The 24,249-nt window shown below is 32.2% G+C and overlaps 1 protein-coding gene across 1 annotated transcript in view; it reads right to left on the reverse strand.

Annotated features, from left to right (window-relative positions):
• Ncam2 (neural cell adhesion molecule 2) overlaps positions 1 to 24,249 on the reverse strand; it is a 233,167-nt gene that overhangs the window by 77,017 nt on the left and 131,901 nt on the right. Inside the window, exon 12 of the mRNA XM_076866974.2 lies at positions 20,816 to 20,989. Coding sequence (XP_076723089.1) covers positions 20,816 to 20,989 — 174 coding nt within the window. The remainder of the gene's footprint in view (positions 1 to 20,815; positions 20,990 to 24,249) is intronic.

The following is a 24,249-nucleotide window of genomic DNA, read 5'->3' on the forward strand; positions in this document are numbered from 1 at the left end:
TTTCACAATGTGTTAAGTAGGTATCCTAGGCATGGGAAATCATGACGTACCTTTACAATACAGCTATTCCAAAAGAACATGCACAGGATGTTGGATTATTGTCACTGTCAGTATTTCAAGAATCAGAACAGTCTAATAGTACACAAGCAAACAAAAAAGCAATAACCATAAACATCATTTTATAAAGATTAATTCTAGAATATGCAGAACCGAAAAGCAAATTTCAATAACTACCACAAAAAAAGGAAATTTCAAAGATACCATGGAAGTATTTATTTAGTTGAAAGACAACGTATATGAAATGCTGCAATACACTAAGAACTCTTAATCTCTACTAACTGCATTTGTTTTTATAACATCATAGTTTTGCTTCAAGTAATAAAGGAGAATTTGAAAAGGTCTACCTCCGTCTGTCACAAGATCACGTTTTATTCATACCAGTACTAAAAAATAACCTCACTGGTTATGCCTGAGAGGATTACTTTTGAGACTGGCAATGCCTGTCCAGGAACCAGGAAGATGTAAAGTTATCCCCTGATTTACAAGACCCTGCTGGACCTGGGGTTTGGCCATTGTGCTATTCATACTTCCTTCAATTCTACTCCTTCATCATGCCACTACAACCTGAGTTGCTTTCCTGCGGACCTCTGCCCAGGACAGGTTTCTTCTCAATTGTGTGATCATGCCCTGACTTCTTTCCTGGTTCTGCCTAAATGTCACCTCCTCAGAGACTCCTATCCTGACTACCACTTACTAAATTGGTCCCCACTCCTACCTCTGTTTTACACACCATATTTTTGCTCTGTTTGAGTTCCATTCATAATATATAGTACTACCTAACTTTTAAATATACATTTTCATATATTAAATTTATTGTTATGCATATTAAATTGATATTTTACCTGTCATTCATAAATATATTTTCTCCTCTTCATTATCTCTAGCCATAAAAATTTTAAAATCTACCTAGACATGGTAGGTAATTTCAAAATTTTTGTTAAATTTATCAGTATATATTATTTGATTTTAAATAATCAAGTAGGGAATCATTTTTTATCATATATAGGTATACACACATATGTGCATAGATACATGTATACATACAAAAAACATATTGCATATGTACTATTACATATATAAATACTATATATATATTACACTAACATATGTAATGATATACATGATTATATATATGACACACACAGGATTTCTTAGTTCTTTTGCAATTCCTATAATCTAATACCAGAGGATGTGTAATTTTAAAGAATGATGGTTCTAATGTCCTCATCTAGTGAGGTGTTTTGTTGTTTTTGTTGTTGTTTTTGTTTTTGCTAATGCAGACTCTACAAATCATTGTGCAGTGTAGGTTATCACATGGTAACCACATTATGTAATATGTACATATTACATTATGTGTAAGACCAAGACAACTTAGTTTACGTCTCATCTCTTCTTACAAAGCCATAGTCTCTGGTTTTAATTCTTTGCACCCAAAAAGAAGAGACAAAAGAAAAATAAAATCCACAAGCTCATTGTATTCAGGACCCAGGCTTATGGGTTTTAACTTTAGTTGTGTCTCAAAAGGTCCCATCACCTATTACCATAATCAGGTTAGGTTTCCAAGGTCTTATTAACTTAAATGGGGATAAATGCCAATGTTTGTTTTGGCAGATTGCTCTCTCTCTCTCTCTCTCTCTCTCTCTCTCTCTCTCTGTATTTCATATTAGTTCATTTCATATCTATAAGGGGGATAAATAACTGCTCCAAATTACATGCCATAAGAGATGAAGTCACTACTAAACTATTTCCTAAGATGAAGAAACAGGAACATTCATTATTCTTAATTTGAGCAAGCAGAAATGGAAGAGACATGACATATGTTTGTAGTATCAAGTGAGAATCACTGGTTAAGACAGGCAAGAGAAGGTATAGAATGTAGGATGAATAAATAAATGAATAAATGGAGGCACAGGACAGAACTACCCTAAGCTGAATATCACATGCCTCTAGACTCAAATCCAAAGCTCTTGCTATGTGTCACAACAACACTCAATTGGGAATAAAGACCTCTGTCTTGGAGTTTCAAGTTGAAACAGCTTCACAGAACATAATCATATGCTTTCCATATGGTAGTCAAAACTGTGCAAATTACCAAAACTTGTCCTGTCACCAAAGGAGATTTCCTTCTTTCTTTAACAAGCCAGTAGCAGCAGACATGCTACACAATGGTTATTGCTGTTTTGGGGCTAAAGAGTGGGATTAAGATTGCATTTTAGGGCAAGACAAACTGCTATCACTGTTTTACTACTGAGTGTATTTATGTGCAGGCTGGATTTTTTTTTAACCTTGACAGGTATAATGAAGTTTTATATTTATGTCTTCGAGTTACTTTTGGAGATCTACTAATTACAAAATATAAATTCCCAGAAAAGTTTGTGGATTTCATTTCTAGAAAGTAAAATAAAATAAACAAAATTTTATTTTTTGGATGGTTTAGATAAATTTGACCTAGACATGGTGAAAATTTATACGTGTTCAGAAAGAATTAACAATTGTTTAACTCTATTTGTAAACAAAATTAAGCTATCCATTCAAGCATATAAACTAATGTAGAAGACTAAAAGTTCCACACAATAAAGCTCTCTGGTGTGTGGTCAAGGTGTGGAGATGTGACTCCTCTGATTATATTAAGAGGAAAGCAGCCAGGCATGGTGGCACACAATTTGGGAGCCTGAGATTGGAAGATCATGATTTCAAAGCCAGCCTCAATAAAAGCAAGGCACTAAGCAACTCAGTGAGACCCTGCCTCTAAATTAAAAAATACAAAATAGGTCTGGAGATGTGGCTCTGAGTTCAGTCCCCGACAGCTGTTCAAATAGTGGTATAAGCAATACTTACTAAAGAGTTGCAAAGAAGGGTAAAAATACACTCCTAAAATAATCCAGTCAAGGTCACATAAAAGCTAGGATTTATATTGGAGAGTGAAAGGAAGATATAAATAGCATGGGAGAAGGAATAGCATAAACTCAAGAAAAGCCATAAGAAAGTAAATTGCATTTGACATCTTAAGTGGACCAGCTTGGATGTGCCAAGTGATAGTGTAGAGTGGTTTGAGATAAGACATAAAAGAAATGTTAAGATATTAAGATACATGAGGCACACAGATACCTATGTATACAATGCATATGCATATGAAAAGAGCATATACATCCATAGGTATGCAAATATATACAATGCTGTCAACCAGATTTTATTGTGATTAAAATATATACAATGCTGTCAACCAGATTTTATTGTGATTAAGATAATTTGACTAAAGAAATGAAAAACATTTTCTAGATTATCTTTATGTACCCTATGGTTTATTCTTTCGCACACTTGGGAATACATATACCCTATTTTAGGCATTGCTGTTATTAGTGGTTTTCAAAAACGGTAGTGATAAAACCAAGGCAGTAGTAAGAGGTAAACATTACAGTTATCAGACATTAATATATGGACAAATAAAGAATTCATGAGACGGCAACAGTAAGAAAAGGTAGCAGTATTTTCTTTATGGTACACACATGAAGTAAAGTGATATAAGCTTCTCAAGGGTCATAGGACCCTGTAAGATATGTCTTCAACTCCTACCACACTCTTTCATATTCAACTTCTCTCCACACTGTGACCTTGTTTCCGATCTTCAAATACAATGAGCCTGACCTTTTTGGTAATATTTTCCTTGGCTTTCCACTTAATCTCTCAAAACTGACACTTTTTAATTAAAGTGTTGAGAACCAGTATGGGGTCAGTCTCTTACACCACTTCTGATCCTGAAGGTTCATAGTGTTCACTCTTCCCTGTGACGGTACTAAATGAAAGAAGACATTAGAACCTTCCCAGTATACATACTCAGGAATAGTGGAAAGGTTCTATCCTCCTCCTTAGCTTTTGAGTATATTTATATACTACAGTAGAGAAAATAATTGATGCTCATAGAATTCTAAAAATCAAATATCAAATAGTGTTTAAAGTATACAGGCCATGATTTCAAAACTTTACATTTACAAAATTTATATGTGTCTTCTAAAGTGTATTATCAGTAAAACTCACTATGGAAATAACCATGATGTTCAACCTACAGGGATTCTTAAATTCTGTTAAGAATGTGCATGCTAAATTCTATAAAATACATTTATGCTGACTTTGACTTTTAGTATGCAGAAGCATGTATATGAGATGAACTCTTTTTTTTTAAGTTTTGAAAAGTGTGAATATTTTTATCCTCCTGTTGATTAAATTCCTATAACTCATGGAAGTCTTTTTTCTCTCATAAACATCTTTCCTACCTACATTAGTATCATTTCTACATAATATTTTTCTGATTAATAAAATTATAAGCAGCATATAGAATTATGTATAAATTTTTGGTTTCACCTTGAGATATGGTGGAGAAATTTCTAACAGACAAGTAATTTTACTTAAAACTGTTATTTATCTTAAATTTCTTCTTAGGTTAGTGTGTGTGTACTTTGAACTGCATAGTAAAAATTCATTAAGTTTGGAATTATATAAAATATTCTAATTTAGCTGAGTTTCTTTTTATGGGTACAATGAAAACAGTCCAAAATATTCTTGTCTTGAATGTTAACATACAGAAACCTTTCTACTACATGCAAATTTTAACAAATTTTCTTTCACTGAAAATATAGAATTAGTGTGGATTATGTTTTTTCCTTTTCTTTGCAATTCATAAGAGTCTATTGCACTTGCATTTAACATATGCAGATGATATTTTACAGCCAATTTCTCCTTTACCATATGAAATATAGCCATTTAGAAATGATAGCCTTTTTTCTTCAGGCACATTTATGTTGGTAATAGTGTAATCATAGAAGATATTTCTTATAGAAAAATTTTAAAAGCAGTGAAACTCATTAAGATTTTAAAATCTGTAGTGGTTTAACACTAAACACTGATTATTTTAAATTGTTTCTATAGTAGTGAAATTGAACAGTATGATGGAAGGACCATTTTCACTCAGGCAACTGTAAACAACCTGGATTAAAAGAAACACTGCAGGGTACATCTGGAACCATAACTTGTAATAATGTTTCGATAACTTTTGGTTATTTGGAAATGAAGGGAAATCCATAGTTTTTCTATAGAACAACCATCCTAGTATCATGGAAAAAGGTTATCTCTCACTTATTATTTAGAAATAAAAATTTAGACACTCCTCATCACAATATGTAGCTGAGGTGTCTTGCTAGGTACTTGTGTGCTAAAGCATTTTTAAAATGTAAAAGCAATCAATGCTTCATGTCATTTTACCATAGGAATCTTTTACTCCTTGTTTTAAAAAGTTTCCTGCTAATATATTATAAAAAGAACATGCAGAATAATATAATTTTTTTTTTTTTTTTTAACAACACAAGCAAATAGCAAATGTCAGATCCAGAGAATGGAGGGATTAAAATGTTAATTCCTTCAGAGCCCTTCCTCTACCCTCATCAAGATAACCTGCCCCTGCTCCAACCTGTTGCTAAGGTAACCTGTCCCAGGGATTGTCCCTCCCTACAGGGAGTTGTTAATTCCAGCCCAGGAGTGCCACTCCTCCAGCCCATCTGCTTTTCACCTTTTGGCCATTCCTGAGCCTAGTCACTTATGCAGGAAGGGGAGAGATAAGGGCAAGAGAGCAGGAGAACAAAGGAAACCTAGGAAATATACAAAAGGCAGAACACCCTCACTTTTCTTGGGATACCAGGATACCTGAAGAAGTCAATGTTACCCCTTTTTAAATAAACCCTGCTATATACGCTTGCTTCAGTGTGCTTTTCTAATATTATACTTCAACATGTGAGGAAGCCAAACTCATCACCAATAACCAGCAAAAATCATTTAGGTCCCCTGTTCCACCAGTAGAAGTCTGTTCTATTATCCTTTAATAAAGCATCTTACTTTGTACTTCATGCTTCCTTCTATGTGCTTCTCTGGTGTTACACTCACCATTTGAGGAAGTAGGACTTGTCAAGGTAACTGGTGACAGGCAGTATCATTGCAGTAAACATGGGAGTATGGGTATCTCTTCAAAATGCCACTTGTATATCATATTGATGTTTACTCAGAGGTGATTTTTGGATCATATGATAGTTCTATTTCTAATTATTTGAAGAATTTCCACACTGTTTTTCATAATGGCTGCAGTAATTTACATTCTCATCAGTAATGTACGTACAAGTTTCCCTCTTTTCTGTGTCTTCACCAGCATTTGTTGTCTTTTGTGTTTTTGATAGTAGCCATTCTTACTGAGGTGAGGTGATATAGCATAGTGGTTTTAATTTGCATTTCCATAATCTTTACTAATGTTGAACATGCTTTTTGTATACCTGTTTTCCACATGTATGTCTGTTTTGGTAAATGTGTATGTAAGACTATTGCCCATGTTTAAGTTAGGTTATTTGGTGGTTGTTTTCTGTTTTTACTTTTTTTTTTCAGAGTTTATTTATTTATTTATTCTGCATTTGATAATAGTCATTGTAACAAATGTGAAATGAAAGCTTATGGTTTTCAGTTACATTTCCCTAACAATTAGTGAAACAAGTCTCTTCTTTACATACTTTAAAAGATTTCTGCATAGGTTACACCCAAGAAAGCTTTAGGAAAATCAAGTGAGTGGTGTTTGGAGCCCTTGGAGAACACTGTCACAATTCAGGGTGAAAACAACACAAAATATGGAAGTAACTAGATTTTGTAACAATGGTGTGTGTCGGATATTCCATACATACTAATAAGATAAACTTTTCATAGATTGCTAGCGTGTACTTTGGGTAGTCCAAATGAAGAAGATGTTTTAATTCCAAGAGGGCTCCTAAGGACAACAAATTTTGAAATAAAATTTGGGATAAAGGGAAGCACGAGGAAGAAGCGTCTCCTAAGTTGTACCAATCATTTCCTCTATTTGAGATTCATCATGGATGTTGCTGGCTAAATGAGGTAACTCAGAAACATGTAACAGTAACCTCAGCTATGCCTACAGCATTATTTTTGCCAATTATCATACCTGGACCCAGTCTTTCAGACTGATTTTTTTCTGACCTATGTCAAGGCTCATCTTTGTTATATATCAAAACACAAAGAGTTCTAGAACTGAAAACTGTCTTTAAGTTCCCAGAGAACAAATGTCACTTACATTAGAAGAACTGGGAATCAAGATGATACAGACTTCTCAACCACATCTAAAACAATTAGAATGTAAGGGAAAATGGTTTTTACACCATACTGTTATATCTAAACTATCAGAATATTAAGAGAGGACAGAATTCAACATCTCACACATTAACATCATCCATATTTTTTATTCCTTCCATTTCTTTTGAGGAAACTCCTGAGGAGATATCACAACAAACGTTACCCTAAATATGAACTGCAGGGGCCTAAGGCAAAAGAAAATCAAGATATAATGTTTTGAGTATTTCTTAAGAATGAGTGCCAATATTAAAAAAAAAAAATGTAGAAGTTAATCAAATAAAAGATTATTTATAAGGGGAAAAATTAACAATAAACCACCAGAACAGTGAATGATATTTTATAAACTAATTTTTTAATATGATTTTACTATTTGTGGGCCTGTGACTATTTCTGAGCCAAAGGTCTTCCTGGTTCCTTGCATTGTTAGGCTCCCTACAGGGATAAGCAGCTGACATGCAGGTAAACACAAAAAAGTGGTTAGCATAAGAGGGCAGAAGTGACCTTTTCCTTACTCATTCACATAAATGTTTCCAGATTAAAAAACCATTACTTTCTGTGAGTTTTGTCCAAATACTATGATATGAACCAAGTTTTAAGAATCTTAAAAGGCGGCACATTTAAATATTCTAATTAATGTGTAAACTAAAAGTTTCAGTCTCATGCATGGGCCTTTTCTTTTTCTCCTCCACATCTATTCCATTGTTGACTTCACAATATTATGATGTAAAACATTTAAATGCCAGTGATTTACACGTGTATTCTACATCTATCTTTAGTCATTCTTTCACTGCCTATGAGGGAACTCTAAGTGAACTAAGACATCTAATGTCTTAAATAACATGGCTCAATTTAGCAAACAAGATCCAGCTGTATTTTTTCTTCCTTTCAGAAATTTTGAAGCCAGAATTAGAAGAAGCAGCCAGTATAGATAGGTAAATCATGTCAGATCTGATCAAGGTGGCCAACTTCAGCCTGGGAAGTTGGAGAGTAATGGAAATGTTAAGGCACTCAGAGCCTTTTCTCTACCCTTATCAAGATAACCTTTAGGGCTGGGGATATAGCTCTGCTGGTAGAGTGCTTGCCTTGCATGAACAAGGCCCTGAGTTCAACCCCCAGTACCAAAAAAAAAAAAAAAAAAAGAATAAAGGAAAAAAAAAAAAAGATAACCTGCCCCTGCTCCAACCTGTTGCTAAGTAAACTGTCCCAGGGACTGTCCCTCCCCATGGGGAGTTATAAAAGTTGTTAATTAGTGCACCCTGGGCCCCCTTCTGGCTTGGCCCCTCCAGCTCATCTGCTTCTCATCCCACAAAAACATCTCCTGGGCCTAGTCACTTATGCAAGAAGGAAAGAGATAAGGGCAAGAGAGCAAAAGAACAAAGAACATATAAAAAGGCAGAGAGCTGTCACTTCTTGGGATACTAGCATACCAGTCTATATTACCCCTTTTTAAATAAACCTTGCTTTATAAGCTTGCCTCAGCCTGCTTCTCTAATGTTATAATTTAACATATGAGAAAACAGTACTTGTTGCTGGTAACTGGCGGTATCACTTTTAGTTGCTCAGATATAAAATATTAGAGTTAAATTCAACTTATTTTTTATAAATCCCTCCCATATATTCTATCCTTTGTGTTCCTACACATTTAAGGGGATCTTCTTGGTGCTATCTTTCAAAATATGCATAGAATCCCACCACTTCTCCCTATGCTCCTGACCTGCCTAGCCTAAGTGCTATGTACCTTTTGTTTAGAAGATGACGATTGCCTTTTGAGCTCAATTCCTTACTTATAGTCTTTTATCAAGAAAAAGCTGGGGCTGTAGTTGTGGCTCAGTGGTAGAGCACTTGGCCTGGAATGTATGAGGCCCTGGGTTTGATCCTCAGCACCATATAAATAAATAAATAATCCATTTATTTAAAAATAAATAATATTTTAAAATAAATATTAAAAAAATAAATATTAAAATATTTCAAGTCCTATACTGCACAAAACACCAAAATGAATTCCTATATTACCTAAGAAAATGTTCAAGTCCCGTGCTACTCTCCAATGTATTATATTAGTATTTTTCAATGTTTAATGTTATCTACTCTCATGCATAACAAAAAGAACCAATTAAAAAATATATATAAAATACTAAAAAATCCATAGGCTACTGAAGTATGAGACAGGAGTTAGAAGTTCTAATGGGCTAGTTCCACAATATAATGGCTATAGATAAAGATGTATGACATCTTCTTAAAAATAGAAGGAAAATATTGAATATTTTCAGATAAAATAAATGAAAAAATGCTTTAGATATGTATTCAACCTGATTTAAACATTAAAATTTAAATGTCACCAAAAAAATTAATGCATATGTGAATACCTGAATCTCGTTAAAATAAACAGGTTACTTAAATAGGTTTGAGAAAAGATTCAGAAGTCTGAATTTCTAATCTCTCAGGTCACATCAACACTGCTAGTTCACATCACTACATTACATACTGCCTCTCTGATTGCATCTTTTCAATCACTTTATCTATCTATCTGTCTATCTATTTATTTATTTTTGTCTCTAATCCAACCATGCTGAGCTGATCTCCTTTTTCCTTAGGCAAATATGTCTACTCCAGCCCAGACTTTCCTCCCAGGCAATCACCCTCCCATCTGTCAAGAATCTGCTGAAAAGTTATTTTTCCCATAAAATATACAATGAACACCTTATTTAAAATTAATAGTATCTCTTATTTAGATATTTTTAATGCTTTTCTTTCTCCAATTGCTCTTTTAAACTTATAAAACAACACAACATCTATAATTCTCAATGAAGATTTTTAGTATCCAAATCCAAAGGTTAGAAAGCAAGTTCCTAGTTTATTTTAAAGCAATATGTATTTTGCTCTCTATAACCAAAATAGTTCTAAAATATAATCACCATTTAGAAGTTATGACACATGTCATTTTATAGTGGCTCATAAATGATTAAAATCATAATATTTTGAAGATTTAGTGACTAATTCGTGTATCATGCACGTGTGCATGCAAGCATTCATACATCCACAAAATAAACACTGAATAACCACTTTGTGCTAGATTTTGTTCTAGGTGATTGGTATATGGTAACAAGCAGAAAGCACTAGAATGTCATTTAAAAGTGCTTGTATTTGATATTTTATGCTTTTAAGTCATATAGACAGGATATATATATATATATATATATACATATATATATATATATATATATATATATACACACACAATAGCTTTATTTTTATTTATTTATAAATAAATAAATAAAAGTCTCTGTTTTAAGAGACTTATGCCTCATAAGTGCTAGGCAAGTGCTATATCAATGAGCTACCACCCCAGCCTAGATTTGTCATAAAAATTGCATTGTTTATCTAGTACCTATGCAAATAATTACTTCTGTGGAGGAAAAACAACTTTGGAATTTCATGGACCTATAAATTTGGAATGTAGCTTGGTGAGTGGGAAGAAGAATAGAAGAATCATGTTTGAAATTTTTGATTTGGAGGGCACCGAATCATTATGAATTTAGTTAATTTTGATTTTAAACTCTGCTAACTCAAGTCATTTAAACAAATTTGATTATTAACACTGACTTATATTTCTCCCTAAATATAATTTTAAACATGAAGAAAATGATATTAATGTGTTTATTTAATTAGATGAGTGAACCTTTTTTTACATGTTGAATAAAAATTTTGAAATTTTTAACAAGCACAAATTATTACAGAATGTTTCCTTATGTTTGCATTCTGAGCAATGTATTTGTTTTCAATAAAAGAATGCTACATTAAAGAAAAACTATTTTGAAATACCATTTTATTATGAAATATATAGTTTAATTAATATTGACATATGCATTATGATTTATTAATTTTGATAAAGTTACCATGTCATATTACAAAGAGGAGAGACTGAGTGAAGGGTGTATATATGAGTTCTCATTTTACTATCTTTGAAGTCTTCTGTAAAACTAAACATACCTATAAATTATAATCTTGATGATAATGACAGTCAATGTCTTAATTGTCAAGTTATAAGATTTTTTTTAGTCTAGACCTCTACATCTACTAAACTGAGTTGAGCCAGAGGTGCTCAGAGAAACCTTATTACCCCAGCCTTGACTAAAGCGTAGCATTGTTATCACACAACTATGAGAGTAGGAGTTACACATATTTTTTTGGTTCAATTCATCTGTTTTAAGAGGCTTGGAAAATTTTCATTTGCTACATCTTACTTTTAACTAATTAAACCAATGACTAAATAGATAAATATGAATATATGCTGTATTCAACTACACAAATATGTTTTATTCAATTCCTGATTTTTATAGGAATGAAAGTCCTTTCCTTTGATATTCTATCTATAGATATTTTTACTTTTTTATTTAAAGAGATAGAGCAAATCTATTTCCTTGAATATTAGTTGTATTAATTGCTTGTATTTTACAGTTTGCACCTAAGGTCTCAGTATTTGACTTACTATTCTTTATTGTAATTCAGAATTCTATTCAAAATGTATTTGTTGACTTACTGGGAAAAGGCTTCACATTACATGTCTAAATCTACACTTCAAAATAATCTCAGAAAGAAAATGTGGATTTAAAATGAGAAAGCATTACTTTTACACAAAACTTAAAATGACTTTACCACATAAATTGATTATTGTATTAGATTTTTATTAGAGTAAGAATTTTTGTTGAAACTAAAATCTGACAAAAAGTTTGGAATTACAATAATGTGACATGTATCTAATTTTAATTGTATTGTACAAACTTATACAAAATAACATTATACTTTCCATATATGGATTAAAATGTACTGCAATTACTTCCTGTAAAATCCTACAGAAATTTCAGTGGACACATAAGCTAAAAAAAAACCTGAAAAATCTAGCAATTCATTTATTTCCCAATTGCATTCTTCAATTAGGAAAAATGGTAAAAATTTGAAACACAAAAAGTTTTCAATGAAAATTCTCCTTAGAAAATGAAATTATTTTCAAATGAAAACTATTATTTATTTTCAGGAACAAAGAGGATTTTTAGTATAACCATAGCCCTAAAGAAAGTAGAACAAATAAAATTTTGGTTGAGATTAAAAGAGTTTCTAAATGCAATTCCAGTTGCCTAAGTATTTCACAAATCAAAAAATTAGATCATACTATTTGAATTGTTTTATGTTCCCTAAAGTTATGTTTTACAATAATATTTTTCATTCATTTTGTTTTGGAGACTGAGAAAAGAGTTGCTGTTTTGCAAGATCATTATTTTCTCTTCATTAAGTACCCAATGAAGTAAACAGAACACACAAAGTGCTATGGCAATGAATATTGCCATATAGCTCCTTTAACCAAAAAAAAAAAAAAAAAAAAAAAAGTCCAGTTACATCTGTGCTACATGTTTCTCACTTGACATTAAATGTCAAGTTGATGTATGATCCATATGTGAGTAGTTCAAGATGTTGCTACTTGATTTGTTCACAATTTATTTTGAGACTAGTTGGATGTCATATTGGAGATTGAGAAGATCAGCAGGGTTTCAGCTAAACTTTGAAGAACGTAATAATAATTCAGGGCTCCATTGTAACCCTAAAACTAGGACTATGAGAGAGTGTGCAGGTGCAATTCATAGGTACTTAATTAATGTGTTATAGAGAATTGAAATCTACTAATAGAAAATTCTACCAAAAAATAAAAAATAAAAACAAAAACTTGCCTGCTAAGTAGCATTGCAGCTAAACAAGAAGTGAATATATATGAAGTCAGCAATTAGAAGTAGAAACCTGAACTGAATAGTAATAAGATGCAGGAAAAGCAACTGACTGTCACATAAATTAAGATTAATAAATAAAGCCACTCTCAGGGCCAAAAACAGCTGAAATGTTCATGAATCTAAACACCTGTATTTTTTATATAGAAAACTAAAATTTCCTTTTCCAAAATGCTTCAAAGTTGATTAGTATAATTGTATTTGCATAGACCTCTTAAACATTATGGTAAATATTAAAACAACCTAAATTTTATAAAATAAGGATTTCTTCACTATTTGAAAATATACATGTGCTTTGAAACATGACTTCAGATTTCCAGCCATCTGTTCATGTATATAGCCAGAAAAAGAAGCATACTACATAAGCCACCAAGTAAAATATACCATTTTCACAATATTTTTAAATGCACAGATTACCTCAAATAAAAGGAAGATATACTCTGCAGCATCAAAAATGATGTGGAGCAAAGGAGAGACCTGAAGCTAGAAGGGCTGCCATATAATTATTTTTCTATTGGTTATAGAAATTCTGTTGAAAATATCACTTGGACACTCAAAACTTTTGCACAGAATCTTGATAAAGAAGATTGCAGTTCAATGATCTCCATGAGGAGAGAAGAATTGTGATGGGGAGTTGAAGCTGGTACTATTGCATCAGGTCAGGACCCTCAAAATTATTGGAAGAAATAAAAGGGTGGAGTAGAAAACACATATAGACACACACATCTGCCTGCTGGTAACAAAAAATCATCTGGCTTTGTCATGAACCCATTCCTTGATAGACAGAGGGTGAAGTAAATACTTATTTGAAAATTAGTAAGCTTACACATACTTTCATAAAAGTGCCAAATAACAGAATTTAATTAAGTGGACTCTGATGCTTCGTCCTATCCAATGTCCGAGGGCAACTACCAGAAACAAAAGAATATCTTCTATGTAGTAATGTGCCCCAAATTTGGGCTATGCATTCTTTCTGGCAAATACAACATAATACAACAATACAACAATCAAAACATATGCAAGAAAATTAACTATTAGATTTAGCTGAAATAAATGAACAAATCCAGCAAATAATCCAAACACTAATATTTAAGGGTTTACAACTTCACGAACTTCAATAATCAAAATCCACACTTAAAGTGTTTAAAACTTTTTTTCTTTAAATCAAAATTGGCAAGATTTATAATATGCCCAGCTAACTTGGAAAAGAAGTGAAAATCAGGTGGATTAAAACTATGCTTATTAAATAAAAAAATGAATAGGAACAGTAGATTAAATATAAGTGATAAAAGAGTAGTATGGAATGTTGAGCTGAATAAATTCTCATAAATTCATAACAAAGATGAATAAAATAAGACATAATAAATGTATGTGAATACATATGATAACTCAAGTTCTCCAATAAAAAATTCAGTATATAGCTTGGATTTCAGAGTGAAAGTTTTGCAAGAACGGGGGAGGAGAAAATATTCATAAAAGTAATGTTGTAACATTGTCCAGAATTAAATCAAGACATGATTCTTAGATGTAGAAATCACACTGACTCTTAAGCAGGATAAATAATAAACAGATATACTAAGTTATAGTTAAACCTCAATATCAGAGTTTAAGTTGATGTCATAAAAGCAGCCAAAAATAAGAAAGTAACAATATCTACAAAGAAATGACCCCTCCAAAACAGTAACAATGGAAACCAGAAGAGAATAAAATATTGGAATCTGGTTGCTCAATGAAAACCAATATCAAATTTTATTATACAGCTAAAATAAAAATATTATTAAAATAAATCTTTTTTGAGATATTAATGAAAGCCATGGAGCTCCTTCTTCAAAAAATTTATAATTACAAAATCATTTTTAACTTTCTCACAGTAGCTAAAACCTGCCCTCTGCTGTAGATAATCAACTTTTACCCCTAAAGCAAGCTTCATCAGAGAGCTGTGTACTGGGGCAAACTTCTTGAGATCTCTTATAGTAATGCTATTATTAAATTACCCTAATTCTCAAAGCTTTTTCCAATACTTAAACACAATGAAAAGAAGCAACCATGTAATTACTTTCCTCCCAATTGTGATCACTTTGGAAACACCAAGTACAGACAACATACAAACATATGTACATTCAGACAATATTTGTCATGCATGTTCTCTAAATAAGAGTAACTTGTATTCAATTTTCTCAAATCTTAATTGAATAGAGGATTTAAATTGTGGAATACTAAATAGCACAGGCTTTAGAATCATACTTCTTGGTTTCAATTTCAATTTCACGATTATTTATCTAGGTAACCTATGGAGAAGTTGCTAAACATCATAGTCTCAATAATCTCAATATGTATTACTCTCAATTTTGTAGTCAAGATCTATTATTTTGACTTACTTTCAATATTTAACACTGTGACAAAATATAATAAATATTTATAAAATGTTAGCAATAATTAAAATGCTAATAGCCCGATCATTTTTATTTTGCCTCAGCAAGGAAAAATATGGTCACCTTAGAAGATTACCAATATAGCCTATGTGTGGAATAAAAAGTTTTTAGAGTACTTTAACTCTCAAGGCATATGGGTAGACCACAGGAGCTGAGAGCAGCCCTAGCAAGAGGTTGTAAACTTCAGTTTCACAGCAGCAAGAAAGTATCTAAGCAATAAGGAAGAGATCTTAGAAATATATTTTCAAAAGAAAACTCAAAAAATTAACACATTCCTGCCAATATTGTTACTTTTGCTGTGTAAAATCTGATGAATAAACCTACTCACACCATGCTTGAACTTCTGACCTAAATAAGTGCAAACTAATAAATAGGGATTGTTTAAAAAAAAGTAATTGAAAAGAGTAATTTATATCAGAACACAACACCTGATAAGTAAATTTCATGTGTTAAATGAGAAATTTGCTCACTTATTAATATGTGCCAATTTTGGTTTTTTGGATCAACTAAAAGTTGGCTTGGAAAATATTCATGAAATTTTTGTTTTTGCAATAAAGTGAAGGAATAATGCTAAATAAATGAAGATTGATTCTATGGTCTATATATTCACCTTTTTAGCAATGCATAGACACATACATTGCAGAACCTTTTATTATAACAGATATAATTCCAACAAAATTTCAAGATCTTAAATTTTTAAATTTACATTAAACATGAACTTAAAAATATACTATGTCACATGTAGAGATTTCAGCCTAAATATGTTAAGGTCTTTCTCAGTGCGGTGAGCTGAATTGATTAGTTATACCTCTCCCAGAGAAGCTTGAATCTAGGAAAATGGGTGGGTAGGAGTACAAAAGGACTATGCAGTTTTCCTGGGATAGACATTCTGTAGGCAAACCTCACAGCACAGTTGACAAGGACAACCAGTGGACAGATCAACTTTCTTCTTTTAATCTAGGTTATGCTTTCTTTTGTGAGATACTTGAAGTCCTAACAGTATCTCTGCATCAGTTACTGTATAATAATACACAGAGCAATTGATAACAGAAGGAGTATATACCAAAGATGCCTAAGGAAGCCGGCTGTAAAATATGCACTAGTTAAGGTGACACGTAAGACTTTTGTCATGTACGGAGGAAAGAGTAGATCATTCACTAAGTGGTACAAAATGTTATCATATTAGCTTTGAAATAGGAGAGCAGAAGGAAAGGGCTCTGAAGTAAGAATAATCTGTGGATCCAGCAGCCCTGCCACTTGCGCTGTATGATGGATTTGGTGAGACTGCTGCTCTTTGATATACTAGAAGTGGGAAGAAACATATGGTATTTGTGCAAGCCTCAATGGGTGAATTGCAATATGGTTCTTTACTTTCTTAGTCACAGGTAGTGCCATGTTTGGTGCAGAACTGTAGGCTTAAAAAAACTCCAAAAAACAAAAAAAAAAAAACAACTCTTAATATGCTACTGAGCAATTGTAAGGAAGGAATGACTTGACCAAGGGATCCTAATTGGACTATGTAGGTATATGATCAGAACTATCCATCACAATCTGGCTCCTGACCAACTAAAGCATAATGTATTGCTGCTCAATAACAACCTATCAAATGAAGTGGTGCATCTAAGATGGATAATGTTCTGTCTGCAGTTCTGCATTTAGTTGGGTGAGAATTTCTAGAGCCTGCAATGGAGCTTAACTATTTTATTTGCTCATTTCTGCTTCCTCCTCACCCTTTTCCTAAGTATTGATCCCTAATATATACTTTAAATCTTACTCTTCATTTAAAATTTATTTTTGTACACATGAGTTTTAAATTCTTCATTTAAAATTTATTTTTGTATACACATACCTCCTAAGCCTCTAGGGTTACAGGCATGTGTCACTGTGCCTGGTGAATTATTTCTTTAAAGGACTTACTGACTCAATGAGATCACATTATTAATTTATCTTATGAAAAATTCAACCAGAAAGTACTAAAATTAATATTTTCTATCCTCCTATCCCACTAAATTTCAAAATTCCCTCCACTGTAATATACTACTGACACTTGACATATGGAGATTGATATGGTATCCTTGTTCTACTTGTTGAGTTCATATGCTAAGAGTGAAGCTAGATCAGAAAATTCTAATGGGTGCAATATTGATTAGACATGACATGAAAATAAATATATATACTGTATAATATAATGCAAGAAATATGGTATTGCTTCCTTGTCACTCATCCTAGGGAAATGGAATTTTAGTGTGAGATTACTTACAAGAAGGAATGGAAGTAAAAGCACATTCTGGATGATTCAGAATAAAAGAGCAATATCTGCCAATGTTGAATGGCCATAAGCCTTCCTGATGAGAAATATGTGATGAAAGTTGAATTATCTTCCCCTTTCTTTTATTCTTTTTGGTACCTGGGATTGAACTCATGAACTCAGGGCACTCTAACACTGGGCCACATGCCCAACCCTATTTTTTATTTTATTCAGAGACAGAGTATCACCGAGTTTCTTAGCACCTCACTTTTGTTGAGGCTGGCTTTGAACTTTGGATCTTCCTGCCTCAGCCTCTCAAGCCGCTGGGGTTATAGGTATGTGCCACTATGCCTGATGAATTATCTCCTTAAAGAATATACTGACTCAATGAAATCACCATCACTCAATGAAAATATGTGTGCTTAACGGAGAAAGTTCAAGTCAAAACTATGTTACACAGTCTAACAATCAAATTATTGCTGTCAATTTATAGTAAACATAATTATAAATATTTACATTGCATTTCATATCTGTATAAGCATAAATAAATTGTTATTCTGACGAATGTATTTACTATATATATAAAGAAATGATACATATTTTTAGTGAAAGAAGAGTAATGCCACATACATATCCTTCAATATTAGGAGCAGTTCAAATAGAACTAGTTACAAAGCTTGTGTCCTTACTATTCATTAAATTTGTGTGTCCCTTTGGGTCACATATTTGTATCTATGCCTAATATCCAAACAGGAGAGCTATACTAAAGAATGCTTAAAAATATGGTTCTCTTTAAAACATGGGATTTTATATATATAATGAGATCATAATGCTATTATAACATGTAAATTTGGCATTAAATAAATAAGATTGCAAAGGTTACTTAATCCAATTTTGGGAGAGAGCATCTGCTCAGCAATAGGTAGCTGTATAGGAAATGGAATGGATGTAAGAGAAGATGTAAGTGCTAAATTCTATAATTTAAGTCTGTGGTATGCAGGACTCAACTGAATTATTTTTATACCTACAGACAACAAAAAATCTATAATATCTGCCAAATTTATTGCTAAATAATGAAATGAAAAATTCAAAAAACAAGGCTTAAAGCAGTAATCAAAAATATTTGTGCTACACTGAGTTGAAATTATGCAATGATTTGATTACATTGTTTTTATGGCCTTAACCTGGTTTAAGTTACTTGATAACATATCAGTGAAAGAAGAGCTGACTATGGAAACAGAAAAAAAGAAAAGAGAAAGTATCAATGCAAATATTTTCCTCAAGTGAAAGTGAAAAAACTCATGAGTCAGGATTTTGAAGTCTCATTGAGGAGCTTTAAGCAATCTTAATCTGAGACTGTTAAACATCCTGTTCATGCTGTAATTTCCCTTGCTCATGTTCTAGATTCATCAAGCAAGTTTTAGTCATATTTTCTTTCCTATATATTACAAGAAAAGAAAATGAACGTACCTATATAGCTCTGAATGTCCTAATTTCTGGTATAGTGATTTCTCATTATAAATTAACAAATGTGCTTTGTTATTATATATCCGTCTCATAAGCATAGAAATCTGCTTCCAACAATTACCTGGAGTTCAAAGTCACATTTTGAACTTGGTGAAATTGGCTAGAGTAAACCATTATAAATTGTCCATGAGGTTGTCACTTTGTAAGTTCAGGGAGAGTCAATTCACCTTCTATCCAGCCATGTTTAATTCCTGGAATATTCAGAATTAACATTACTTTTCTTCATGGTTATGCTTGAGAGCTCCACTGTATAAGAATTAATTTATTTTCTCTGTCACTCACCTAATATCTGCTATATTTTCTGTGTTTTGAAAAATTAAATATATTTAAAAAAATGTTATTCTTGAATCCAAGTTAATTTTTTTTTCTCTTTTACTAATGTCCTTGATTTCACTCACACTTTCCATTTTGGACACAATACTATTATTTTTTTTTAAATAAATCTTCTCTGCTGAGACACATTAGGTATGCACAAAGAATGTTAACTATTCAAAAATTTTCATCATTAAAAGAAATAATTAGGATTCACCTGTTTGGGGGTATTGTTTGAAGTGTGTGGTAAATGAGTGATGATCGATTCATTAATATTTCTCATATTTTTATGAAAACTCTGAAGTTGAATTCAGTTGAAACTGAAAAAACAAGTAAACATTGGTGGCCCTTGAGCTATTACATTTACTCTTCTTCATGTTCTCTAACATGGTTCCCTCTGTTCTTCTCAGAAGGGCTCAGGCCTGACACTGTAACCCTATACTACACATGTGAGAGCCAAGGCAGAGTCCCCAGAGGAAGGACAGTATGCAGTATTAATTTCCTCAACATTTTATGCTATTCTTTTGGATGACTCAATGTACCTCTGTGTCCTAATCAATAGAATCCAATACTGGAAATTTCTTATTATTTCTTAATATAGTTTCTTCATCTAAAGAACTGACAAATCACATTTTCACAAATCTACATAAGTGAATAGAAGTTTCACAAATTGTTTTGACATTTCAGAATCAGTGAATTCTATCATTCAAAAATGATATGGTTTGTAATAAAAAATTTAATTTTATAAAATTTTCAAAACACCTTTTTGAAATAAATTTTTGTAGATGGTTTTTTATAGATGTCTTCATGAATGGACACATATATTGCCTATATTTTATATTAAGAATTTACATGTATTTGTGAAAAATCATTAGTAATAAAAGGCACACATTCACTCATCAAATCTAACATGTTAGCAATTGTCTTTTCACAGGGAAAGTTTTAAAAAGGATAATTTCCCCAAGAATAAAAGTTTGGTGATTCTGTTAAACCTTTTCATCTGTAATAATGGCGATTTAGGGTATAGCTCAGAGGTGGGTCACTTGCCTAGCATTTGCTAACACCTAAGTTCAATGCATAATACTTCAAAACACAAGTGGAAAAATAAATAAATGGTAAAAACTTTCTACTCTATCTTAAGTTATTCTTAAGGATAATGTGTCACTGGAAATGTCCTTCCAATTTCACTGCATTTCAATTAAAATATGGAAAATGAAAGGTTAATCACATAGATACACTGAATATCAGCATGAATTAATCAACATATTTTGAAATCATTGACTCACTTTGAACTCCATGGGAGCGTACTATTTTCCAGGTTTCTGATGCCACTTCCTTGACATCCACTTGATAGTGATGAATAGGCACACCTCCATGGGAGTCCGGCTTGCTGAAAGAAAGTTTGGCTGTGGTCTGTGACAGCTCTATAATCTTTACTCCATAGGGACTGGATGGCACGTCTGTGAAGGAACAAACACAATGGAGACATAACCTAGGTTAACGCAGAAGGACATTATTAAGTCTTGCAGTGTCATGAGAATTAAGAGTGAAGGAAAATTGCTGAATATATCACTTAGTGTGTTTAAATTACAATGTCCACTTAAACACTCCAATTGGCTCTTAATAGCAAGAAAATTACACAAGCGCATTTCTATTACCACAGCAAATAACAATAAAACATTCAGCAAATTAACTAAAATATTCACTTATTCAGAAAATATTTTATTTCCATAGTTTTATGTAAGAACAACATTTTTTGATGTCAAGGAAAACAAATTTGTGCATTATTATTAAAAAAAAGTTTGTGTGTGTATTAGTCTGTGTGTGTATGTTTGAGAGAAAGACTGACACAAATAAAGAGAGACAGATATTAGAGGTAATATCTGTCTTTACCTCTAAAGGGGAATAATTAAAATGTAAAAATAAATCTATTATTTGAACATTACAAATAATTTTTGTGAAATGTTTTAATTTTAGAGAAAATGTTAATATGTTGATTTTTAATGTTTTGTTTACATTTTAATCAGTACATTATAATCATACACAATGCTGGGATTGGATATTATGTATTCATACATGCACACAATACAGTATGATTTGGACAAGATCATTTCCTGGCATAATCCCTTTTTCTCCTTTTCTCCCTCCACTTGGTCCCTTTACTCTACTGTATTGAACTCCCTTCCATTTTCATGAGATCACCATCAAAATTCTTTCCATTTTACCTCTCTAGCTTCCACATGTGAGGGAAAACATGACCTTTAACTTTTTGAATTACAGATTATAAATTATACCATCATTTATAATACACTTAATTAAGGGAAATCTTTAGTTGAGTTATTAAGTTTTTTTTTTCTTTTTTTCCTACCAGGGATTAAATCAAGGGGTGCTTAAGTACTGAGCCACATTCCCAGCCCCTTTTTTATATTTTATTTAGAGACAGGGTCTTGCTGAGTTGCTTAGGGCCTTGCTATATTGCTGAGGCTGACTTTGAACATGGGATCCTCTTGCCTCTGCCTCCTGAACTACTGGGATTATAGGCATGTGCCATCACACTTGGCTGAGTTACTGAGTTATTAATCCATTTTAAAGAATTTCTAATAATATTTTTTTGAATGTATAACTCCATTGGTTACATTATTTCACATTCAATAAGATATACTAGGTGGAAACTTATTTTAGCTTCTAATGTACAAAACTTCCTTGGAAAGAGTTCTCTCAAAGGCAGAACAAGTGGAACAAAATGAGAAAAAAAAATTCTCAATAAGGAAATTATTGAAAGTTATGCTCTAGAAACATCAAAATATGAAGTAACTTAAATCATTAAAGGGTTTTCTCTCTTAATTCTTTTCCCTCTTTTCTATATTATGTTTGAAATAAACTTTGGAAAAAGAAGCAGAAATAGATATTTTCAGAAAGAATCTATACACACAGATATTTGGTCAATGTACATTTCTCTCCTGATATCAATTAGGTATTCATGTAAAAATTGCTAAGGCAGTCAAAAGTCAAATGAGCCATGTTTGCAAGAGTTAGGAAAGTGCACACCAGAACACATCCAATTATGTCTTATCATGGTTCTAGGCAAAAGCTAGGAGTGCAGGATTATGGCCTTTTGGACCAATATTACAAAAAAATGCCTCACTATATAGTTTAACTGAAAGTTACTTAGAGATGCTGTGAGGTACATTTTGTTATAACTATAATGTTCAAATGTAGATGTGTTGAATAATGATGGCTCCAAAGTCACAGTACTATTACAATCTTGTCTAGAAATACAAAATTCAAGTCATCTAGATAATAATGTATTAAGCTGTCAGACATAAAATATTTTCTCAGTTTTCATATTTTTTAATGTCTAGGTTAAACTACAAATATTTTCGTATGTAGCTTTAATCCAAAATGAGAAGGAAATCAAACAAACATGGAATGCCCTTAGAAGACGAACAATACTTCAAACCACACTGAGCAACTGTCCTACATCCACTAGGTCTAAATTGGCATCATAGCAATTAGCATAATCCTCAATTCAAAGACATGTCAAAAGTGAAGGTAGTAGACTCTGGGGGATGAAGAAGAAACGTTTTACTTCTGACACTGGCAGAATATACATGATCCTTTGTATGCACCACTCAAGAAAAGATGCACCCTGATGTGGTGCAACTGGAGAAAAATAAAGCCTCCACTCTTTTAAGCACAAAGTGAACATCACCCAATATTGGCCATAGGCTTTCCTTTTCTAGTTATATAGTCTATTTTCAGATCTGTTGACTCTTGACCTGGATTTTTGAAATGTATACTACCTTTGTTGTGCTCTTCTATTATCAGATTAAAAATGAAAGAATTCTTATATCATGCAGATCTTGTCTCTTTTTACTTTTTCTTTTTGCATTCTGAGTATATATGTTCTATTATTTCCTGACTACTGAATTACGTTTCTTCCAGAAAGTAACAAAGCTTTTATACATAAACATATATTTATACAGACATCTATACACACACACACACACACACACACAAGTAACATTGAGCAAAATAACTAAACCAAGTCCTTGGAAAGCATTTGATAAATGAAAAGTCAGAAATTAAAAATTATATGCAAACTATGTGAGGTGTATAAACTATGTGAGACACTATATTTGTTACTCAGGTAAACTGAACGATTTCACATTGTCTGCATACTTCAAGACCTCATAATTTATGTGGTAAGTGCATACAATGTGTCTGTCAACCCTGAAAGTAAAGAAAAAAATAATACAGATATAGAACATGTCCAAGTATCTGGAATCAATATTTTGAATTTTTCTCTTTACTTTCTTAATTATTCGGTGATCATCTTAATCCTATTTTATGCATATAATAGTTATTCACCATATTATTTTAATAATATCTGCATTAATTCTTGTATCTATTTTGTCCTCATTTCTAATACTCACCCCCAAACTTTGGACCTACCTGCCTCTGTCTGTAATGACATTTAGCTTCCTTTTCTATTGGATTCACCACAAAAACTTCAATACACATAGTATGTAAATGCAATATTAGTCTTTCCAAAGAATCATTCTAATTGCTTCCCTGAAGGGAACATTCAGGCATTTCATTCTCATTATAACATGAATCTTAGCCTTTTGTTTCTCTCAATACCCTAGATCATCTAACATGTGGAATGTATGCAAACAGAAGACTACAGTGGAAAAGCTATCAGCATAGTCCAGTATGG

The sequence above is a fragment of the Callospermophilus lateralis genome, chromosome 10 (assembly GCF_048772815.1).
Source record: "Callospermophilus lateralis isolate mCalLat2 chromosome 10, mCalLat2.hap1, whole genome shotgun sequence".
NCBI classification, from domain to species: domain Eukaryota; kingdom Metazoa; phylum Chordata; class Mammalia; order Rodentia; family Sciuridae; genus Callospermophilus; species Callospermophilus lateralis.